This window comes from Mytilus galloprovincialis, chromosome 3 (assembly GCF_965363235.1).
Source record: "Mytilus galloprovincialis chromosome 3, xbMytGall1.hap1.1, whole genome shotgun sequence".
Lineage (NCBI taxonomy): Eukaryota > Metazoa > Mollusca > Bivalvia > Mytilida > Mytilidae > Mytilus > Mytilus galloprovincialis.
In genome coordinates this window covers 5,096,522-5,106,311 of record NC_134840.1, presented here as the reverse complement: position 1 = coordinate 5,106,311, position 9,790 = coordinate 5,096,522, and the positions used below count along the sequence as shown (strand labels likewise).

The 9,790-nt window shown below is 30.7% G+C and overlaps 1 protein-coding gene across 1 annotated transcript; it reads right to left on the bottom strand.

Moving 5' to 3' along the window:
• Positions 1-4,020: 4,020 nt before the first annotated feature.
• LOC143067010 (uncharacterized) lies at positions 4,021-9,790 on the bottom strand. The gene is made up of 5 exons (XM_076239939.1): positions 9,685-9,790; positions 9,123-9,153; positions 8,290-8,433; positions 6,026-6,283; positions 4,021-4,321 (listed from the first exon to the last, which is right to left on the bottom strand). The coding sequence occupies exons 1-5, from the start codon at positions 9,685-9,687 to the stop codon at positions 4,293-4,295; spliced, it is 465 nt and encodes a 154-aa protein (XP_076096054.1). The 5' UTR covers positions 9,688-9,790; the 3' UTR covers positions 4,021-4,292.

Here is a 9,790-nt window from a genome sequence, read left to right as displayed (position 1 = left end):
AGGTAGAACAAATTTGCATAATTTATCAAAGGGAGGTAATTATGAGCAATTTATATTTTTAAAATATTAATATAATATATTCCTGAATCTATTCTATATTGAAATTTTTCCTTGAATCTTATTTTTTATAAATTCATTTATATAACAAGATGACTTACAACATAAATTTTTAAAAAGACAGATAACATTTCACAGGTAAATACTATCCAGCTGTTAAAATTGCTTTTGTTCCAATATATTGCTATACTATAACTTATCTGATTTCCATATAATCAACATTAACATCTTTGTCCCCAGACTATTTATATAGACTTTTATAGTTAAAAATATTATCATAATCAAATTCTTCCATTACTGTTAACAGTAGTAATGCAACTATATTTCTACCTTTCACAATTACGATCTTTAAAATTATTTCTGGTTTTCTTTCTTATGTTGAATGATAATTTTCTTTTTAAAAACCTTGATATTTACTTAAATTTTTTCAGGAATTTTTTTCAATGATAATTTGTGAAATTATTTCCCATTATAATACATTTTTTTTTACAAAATAGGTTTAATTCAAATACACTATTATTATTTCATAGTATTTGTAAAGGATATTTTTTTCTAATAACTATTCAAAAAGTTAACTACCTAGATAGAATTTCACGGCAATGGAAAAAATATCCCAGGGAAATATTTTCCTCCGGATAAAAACATAACAACAACTACTGTGATATTTTTTCCTCCGGATCAAATTTCACCCGGATATAATTTTGCTTTACAATTACAGCTCACAATTTTCTCGTATACACATTTGCATAAGGCAACAGACCACTCAAAGAGTGCTCATGTAACATAAAACATTGTCTTCCATGAAATATTGTCTGTCGAACAAATTTTCAAATAAAATATTGTCAACTGACAGTATTTCATAATGAAATATTGTCTTGGACAATATTTCATTATGAAATAGTGTCCTTGTCCATGAAATTTTGTCACCTACTTCTGGACAATATTTCACTATGAAATTCTGTTCATGACAATACTTCACTATGAAATACTGGCTTTGAAATATTTTTTAATCGAATCATTTCACAATTAGAAATAGTACACATTGAGCATGCAGCATGCACATTTTTAGATTTATAACTGAAATTGTTTTGTATAGTAGAGAATTTATATTATTGTTAATAGTGAGTTTCAAATTTGCATAGATACATTACAAATGGTTAATTATAGATTAAAGAATTGTCTAACAAAGGTTTCATTTTATTACATTATACTGTACAAAAAAATATAAGTAATGTACTGACAATCGCTTATTTTGTAAACATAAACACGGGTATGTGTCTCAGAAAAAAATCCTATATACCTTCTCTAACATGAATATATGTTGATAACCTCCCCTTCATGAGACAAAATTTAATGACAATCTGTCTATGAAATATTGTCTCAATACTCACGAAATATCACCAAAATATAACCGCCCTTTAACAGGACACAATTTCGTAGTATTTATCTATGAAATATTGTCTTAGTTCACACAAAATATAACCTCCCTTTAACAAGACAAAATTCCATAGCATTCATCTGTGAAATATTGTCTTATATACAGACACACTTTCACTATGCAAATTTGCCCTTCTCTAGACATTTTTCCATAGACGAGGACAATATTTCATGAAACATAGTTATGAAATATTGTCTTGTGGTACAATATTTCATAGGACAATATTTTTCTTTACACTTACAAGTTTTCTTAACGTCTAAAGAGAATGTCACTCTCTTAACTTAAATATAACGTCTCCATTCTGACAGGATGAGGCTGCGTACTTGTATATCCAGCACTTCACTCCAAATAAATGGACATATCAAATTTTATATGACTAAATATTCTTTACCAACTTATTACAAAATTGTTTATCTCAAACGACTCTCGGGAAGCGTTTTAAGTGAGAACAATATGACAAAGCGAAAATAATATGTGTGTACAAGAAAGTAACAAGTAGCTTTTTGACACACTGGACGAAATATTGGTTTATAACAAAAAAGCATCTAAACAACATCAAACCACAACGTAATACACGAACCAACAATAAATAATACATTTCTTCGATAGCGCATACTAACGCTCTTACATGATAATAAAGTTGATCTTCAATGACAATGGAATTAAGCACATCCAGTCAGTAAAAAAACATATATATGCATCCCACTTCTTTCATCTTTAAAAATGATTTTTTTGGGGTTCTATCAGTTTATAATGCAAACTTTTAAAAGATAAATACTTAACATGTCCATGTTCTAGTTTGTGAGGGTATCTTTTAATCCTATAACGACTTGTGCATCTATCCCATTTTCGATGAATTTATAGTCTGTAATAATTTCTCCTAATAAGTTGTGGAACCAATTCGGTGGAACATATACATGCGAGCGACAACTACATTCTCTTCCGTAGGTCGCACAAGAAAATACAAAACAAGAAAACAGCATATATTGTGTGTGGTTGTGTGTTTTTAAATCAAAGTAGATACTTTAATCACAACCTCACCTCTGAATCGTTATAACACCATCAAAACATTCATTTTATCAAGAAAAGTACTTGTATATAGATAGAACAAATACGAAACCAAATCAAAAAAGAAAAAAAAAAAACGTAATAACAAGGGAAGTCATAGTTGTTGATGTTCTGTTATCAATATTTTTGTATAATATTCAGTAGGTTACTGATGAATTGCAATCTGGACCAATCCCGGACGAATTGACAACGCATCTAAATAACAACATACCACAACGTACATCTATAAATGCCGTCGGACCAATATCAATTCAAACATTTCAACAACAACACACAGCAAAGCTCTTAAATGACAATTTAATTGATTTTCTATGACAATGAAATAAATCAAATTCACCGACTTCTTAAACCATTAATATTGGTTGACTATGCAAACTTTGAAAGTAACACAAATCTATTTGAGGCCTGTAAAGATTAACGTGTTTGTTAATGTTGACATAATGTGCAGTGTTTTCACAATATGACACAGTTTGATACTGGTATTTTTTCAGCTTGATTTTTATGCTTTAAGCAATAAAACATTACTCAAAAGGTACCAGATCGATTTCCTGTCTAGGATAACGAATGGATGGCCAGCAACATTAAAATGTAAAACAATTGAAACTGATTAACACGATCTCAAATCGATACAAATAATAACATTGCAGCAGTGTACCATTAATAGATCACTTAACCAACTGGGACACTAATTCAGAGAGCCTTATTGTGTTCAAACTCTCAGGTGTTATTTGAAACACAATTCCATATTTTTAATACATGTGGTAAAAGTTGTCTATGTGTCATACAATGACAGACCTTTGAAATGAATTTTTAATGAAGCTTAATATTATTCATCAACATTCTACATTCGTTCAAAATATTCTGACATAGTTGTATGATTATGTTGGATATTTTAGTCATGAATAATAAATGTTTCTATATCATTACATATGGTTTAGCCATGTACGACATCATGTATATTTGATCGATGGAAACTCAGCGGGAGCATGACAGTTATCTTCCTTGAAAAACACAAATCATTTCTATGTGAGAGAACTTATGCCTTAAACGGGGTCGAAAGATATCAGAGGGACAGTCAAACTCATAGATAGAAAATAAACTGACAACGCAATGGCTAAAAAATAAAAAGACAAACAGACGAATTAAAGTATACACAACATAACATAGAAAACTAAAGACTAAGCAAAACGAACTCAACCAAAACTGGAGGTAATATCAGATGCTCCGAAATGGTAAGCAGATCCTGCTCCACATGTGGCACCCGTCATGCTGCTCATATTATTACAAACCAGGTAAATAGTCTTATTCGGTAGGTCACATTCGTGGTGAAAAGAAAAGTGGATTGTAGTTACGACATAAGGAACATATCCGATATCATCTGTGAGACGGTTATTCCATAACGGTCAACCAACTCGAAACTTTTAAAAGACACGTTACAAATTTGACAATTCAATATACGAGCTTCATCTTTATTTTTGTAACTTCTAAAATGAAGATTGGAAGTGATCAGTCACAACCGATCAATTAAGTAAAGCTTTCAATAAAACAAAAACGTATGATAAATGATTTCAATGTGGAGATGGCAGTCTCATTTTAAAAATTTATACTAACTACAACTTTTGTATGCCCGGCTACTGGTACATGTAACACTTAATTTTAAAAGTCTATATAACGATGTGACAAATCTATATTTCTGTTTTCTCCGTTTGATTAGTTAGGTCTTTATTCACTACTTCCCTAGTATGATCTTTACGAACTCTGAAATGAAAGATAAATAAATGATTAGAAATTCATTATATACATTCTTCAGAACAAGCTTAGAAATACATCAAACATTTTACATGAAAAAAAGCCATTACATTGTACTTGTCCGTAGCAGTCTTGCTTTAGGGTGTTGCAAAGTAATGTGTGATTTACAATTTGAATTTTAAGATCATTGAACTCCATCGAACTACAGATAAAGGATACACCAGATACAGTTAAGTCGGCCTCATATCTCAATGATATCTTGATTTACATCTAGAAATTGACCATAAGGATTAGTTGAAAACAAAACTTTACGACAAAACGGATGATTTCAGCTTCCCAATTTTCACCTTTCCATTTTTATGTAGCAACATTTTTCTTATCTGCCAATTGATACGATATTTCCGGGCTTGTATTTCTTGAAGACGAACTAATCTATATTTGTAAGGTGTTTTGTGTAGCTTCGGAAGCCAGGACTTCATTGTCTGATTGTCTTTTTCCTTTTTGGGCCATGGCTTTGTCAGTTTATTTTTGATATATGAGTTTGAATGTCCCACTGATTTCTTTCGCCTTTAATTTACATGCGCCAACATTTTTATTTGCAATGATTTGTAAAAGCTTTACAGGAAACTAAAATTGTACTCTGTAATCGTCTAAGATATTTGTCAAAAATGGTTTGATATGAACTGTTAGTAGGAACCAAAATACAGGTACAATATGTTTTCAAAAAGAAAGAACACAACAAGGGTAAATGCAAACTTAAAGAAACACAGACACCATCATAGCGAACAAATGTAAAAGTAATAAAGTCACACAACAGTGCATACAAACTATTAAGGTCAATTAACTAAAGAATAAATAACACGAACGATACGAAAACGGGGTTATGATAATGGTATTATTTTAAACATGACAGACTATGAAAATGATTAAGATAAAAAAAAAAACAACTTTCAAGTACTTCAATTTGTTTCTCTGCTTATAGGTTATATTGGTTATTCTCATCGGATTTTGTCTAATGCTTAGTCCGTTGATGTGTGTGTGTTACATTTTAATGTTGTGTCGTTGTTCTCCTCTTATATTTAATGCGTTTCCCTCAGTTTTAGTTTGTTACCCCGATTTTGTTTTTTTGTCCATAGATTTACGAGTTTTGAACAGCGATATACTACTGTTGCCTTTACTTATACTCCAAACATTTTAATCATAATATTTTAATTTGCAATCGTATAGCGTGTAGTATCATCATTGAACGAAACCAGAGTGACCTCCGCTCAGAGACTTAATTGAGCTGCTTGTGATTACCCGAAGAAAAGCATGGTGATTACTGTTAACAAATTTTCAACTACTTTTTTAGAGTAAACAAGTAGTCTTTGTAACTTGTGTTCTTTGGAGCAGAATGGTTAATATATTCTTGGGGTAAGCTCAAACCATAGCTATGGAAGGCTGATATAAAGTGAATAGAGGTACTAATTTCATTGTTTGTATACAATATCTCAAGAATGTTATACAAAGTTGGCTTTAGATGAATTTGGCTATTTATTTTAGGTATTTTTGACATATAGATTTTCAACTGTTTCGTTACTTATACATCTTCGGATTTCAAATGTTTGGCTTTGAGCGTTCCTGATATAGGTAAATCCAGAAAAGCGCTTCGGACGCAAGAAATTATTAAACGTTTTGTTTTCAATTTTTTATAGCATGTGTTGTTGTGCTTACTTTCATAATCGATTATATTTTCATCATCTGTCCTTGCATCACTAGCCACTGCGACCATTTCATTTATCTCTTCCTCTCTCAATCTCTCGCCATGATTTATCATAGCTTCTTTCAATGTACTTATACTTATTTTACCACTTCTTTCTATATCAAAAGTTCTAAATGCTTCTAACAGATAGTCATCTGTTTCGGGTGCGTTTTCCTTTTGTTTCTTAGCTACTTCCATCAAAAGTTCAGCAAACTCTACTTTCATATCCTCTAAAATTAAACCAAGTATACACATTAATGTTGGTAATTGGTTCTTACAAGTCCAACTCTCCATCAGAATTTAATATACTTGTTTTCAATAGAAATGGAGATATCAACCGAGTGTTCATAACTCATAGCATAAATTGTAATGTACAGTCTCCTTTATTTCGCTCAAAGGTATAATAACGGGGTTCAGTAGAAACCAATCCAAATCCAAAAACAAAATTGAACCAAACAAATATGTTTGAAGGTGAGAAAAAACTTCGTAAAAAGATAGTAAAACACTGATGTCACTGACGAGTCTTTGGATCACGAAATGCGCGTTTGGCGTAAATAAAAAATTTCAATCCTGATATCTATGATGTGTTTATTTACAAACACTGGGTCAATACAACTTCTAATGAAGTTTTTATTCCCCGAAGGTATATCCAGCCCAATAGTCAGCACTTTTGTGCTGGAATGAATTATCATTGATATGGTCATACTTATAAATTACAAGTTTACAAAAATTTGAATATTTGAAATACTAAGGCTTATCTACCTCAAGTAAAGATTACCTCAGCTGTATTTTGCAAAAGTTTAGAAATATTTGGACCTCAATGCACTCAAATTCGTACTTTACTTTGCGTTTTTAATACTTTTTGTATTCGAGGGTCACTGATGACTCTTTGGTAGAAGAAACCGCAACTAGCGCAAATACAAAATTTCTATCCTGGTATCTATGATGAGTTTGTCTACATTTTAAATGGTTAAATTGTATATGTAGTAAAACTCAGACATTGATATGTTGATGAAATTGTGTATGTAGTAAAACTCGGACATTGACATTTTGGTTTGTAAAATTCTGTATGTTAAACTTGGACATTGGCATTTTTTATGGTTAAATTGTTTATGTAGTAAAACTCTGACATCGGCATTTTTTTATGGTTAAATTGTTTATGTAGTAAAACTCTGACATTAGCACTTTGGATGGACAAACTGTGTATGCAGTAAAACTCTAAGACAATAACAATCAAAACCATGGAGTAAACAAAAACTCACAATACCAAAGGACATTTACATCAACAGTTATAAATAATAATTAAGAAACAACACGAAAACCAGAAGTGAAATCAGGTCCTCTGGAAGGGTAAACATTTCCTGCACCGTATACGGCAACCGTGGTGTTATTTCTTTGTTCAGTTCGTTAATCATGGAAGGTTATTATGACTGAGAAAGAATATCAGATATGATTTCTGACACACTTTTGTCATAATGGCCAATCAGCTCATGATGGCGACCGTAAAATTTCTTGAGTGATGACCTTAATTTGATTGATTCATAGCCCTGTCTTAGCAACTTTTGACAAAGCAGTATTCCTCGTTCAAAAAACCAACGTACTTTGACCTAGCTCCAGAGTAACGTATCAATTGAGACATTTATTTTTGATATTCACATTGTATACATAGTAAAATTTTGACATCGCTAAAAATAAAAAAAAGTAGTATCACAAAAATGCTGAACTTCAAGGAAAACTCAAAAACGGAAAGTCCATAATCCAATGGCAAAATAAAAAGCTCAAACACATCAAACGAATGGATAACAACTGTCATATTCCTGACTTTATACAGGCATTGTCTTATGTAGAAGATGGTGGATTGAACCTGGTTTCATAGCTAGCTAAACCTCCCACTTGTATGACAGTCGCATCAAATTCCATTATATTGACAACGATGCGTGAACAAAACAAACAGACATAATAAAATACTGACATCGACATTTTAGAGGGTTATATTTTTACACAAAGTAAAACACTGACATTGTCATCATTTTAGATGGTTAAATTGTACACAAAGTATAACACTGACATTGTTATTTAAGATGGTTATATTGTACGCAAAGTAAAACACGGACCTTGTCATTTTAATGGTTATATTGTTCACAACGTAAAACACTGACATTGTACTTTGAAAGGATAGAGTTACATTACATATGAAGGAAATGAGCATTCTGTTAGTGCATTATATTGTACTCACGATTTTTATCATAGTGATGTACTAGCTCAGAGATTTCTTCATCGGTTGGGTTTAATCCTACAGACCTTAATACAGGACCTAATTCACTTGTGGATATACAGCCGTCACAATCCTTGTCAAACAAACTAAATATTTCTCGGATTTCTAAAAGACAAAAAAAAAACAACATTGGAATCTTTATTTGCGTATGTATGACCTGTTTGGTACTTTCATAAAAAAAACTTGAATAAAAAAATCCCCACATATACATTGATAAAAAAATCAATCTGGTAGAAATACTGGTATGAAGTTCTCAGCGTTTACTCATATTTAAAACTTCTTAGAAACTTATATCAACTTCATACATGTAATTTCTATACAATTATAAACAGTGATTACAAAACTTTAGAGTTGAATAAGAAAAGTTTTACCAGTTATATCTGAATGTAAGATATCATTTCCATAATTTATTGTAAATCAAATTGTACATAAGCAGATATGTTCACTCCCAATTCGAAAAAAAAGTCAAGAATGAAACAACGTGTTTGACACAGGCCTTATTAAATAGATTATGTTGGTCAAATGTATGAAAGTCTCCAGACATCCATATATATGTATATATGGTGCCAACAATCAAATGAAAACATGAAAAATCTAATACAGAAATGGTCGTCTTATTCAATACATTAGCGTTTACTGCTGTCAAAGAGTCTAAGTTTCATATATATTTATATAAATCAAACATTTTCTAATTTAAGATAGAAACACTTAGAAATACACAAACTCAAATGGACGCTGTCGAACAGCTGTTTCTCATATTAAAGTAATATAAAAAAACTAATGATAAAAAGTACCTGCAATTTGTTCTTCTGAAAAATTCTCAGCCTGTAAAGAGAGTGGTAGAATTTTTGACTTTGTACGTTCAAAGCTACTTTGCATTGGTATACTAGAGCGCTTGAGGATAGGTGAAGTCATTTCAGATCCCCAGAAAGTTAACTTTGGGTTACTTTCTCTTGAGAAATACCCATTTTTCATTTTAATCATATCATTGATAAATATTGAAGACTTAAATTATAAGAATATTCTAGCACCATAAAGCTTTCACACATATTTGAATATGTTCAAATACTTTTTTCATCCGAACCTGTATCAGACAACAATAAATATTGAATGGAAAAAAATCTTAACATTATATAACTAAGGAATACAAAATAAACACTAAAATTGTATGACATAATTGATATACAAAACCTATTGAAATAATTGAAAATTATTATGTTCAAAATTGAATGAAAAATCATAATGTATATTGATAAAAAAAAATGTATTGTAGATACTCACGGATTCTTTAATAAGCAACGAACTTTGAAAAATAAAAAAAAATTGAATAAGTAATTCAAATATTTGTATACATACCATATTAGTTAATTAAAATGTCATGTTTCTAAATATGTGTATTTTCGTGAGCTAAAACTAAGGACAAACATTTTCAAAACAATGCACACAAGGACAATGGTGTAAT

Coding starts and splice junctions, on each gene's coding strand:
- LOC143067010 (XM_076239939.1), bottom strand. Junction 8,434..9,122: donor TTCAGAAGAACAAATTGCAG/GTACTTTTTATC, acceptor TTTGTCTTTTAG/AAATCCGAGAAATATTTAGT. Junction 6,284..8,289: donor ACATCACTATGATAAAAATC/GTGAGTACAATA, acceptor GTTTAATTTTAG/AGGATATGAAAGTAGAGTTT.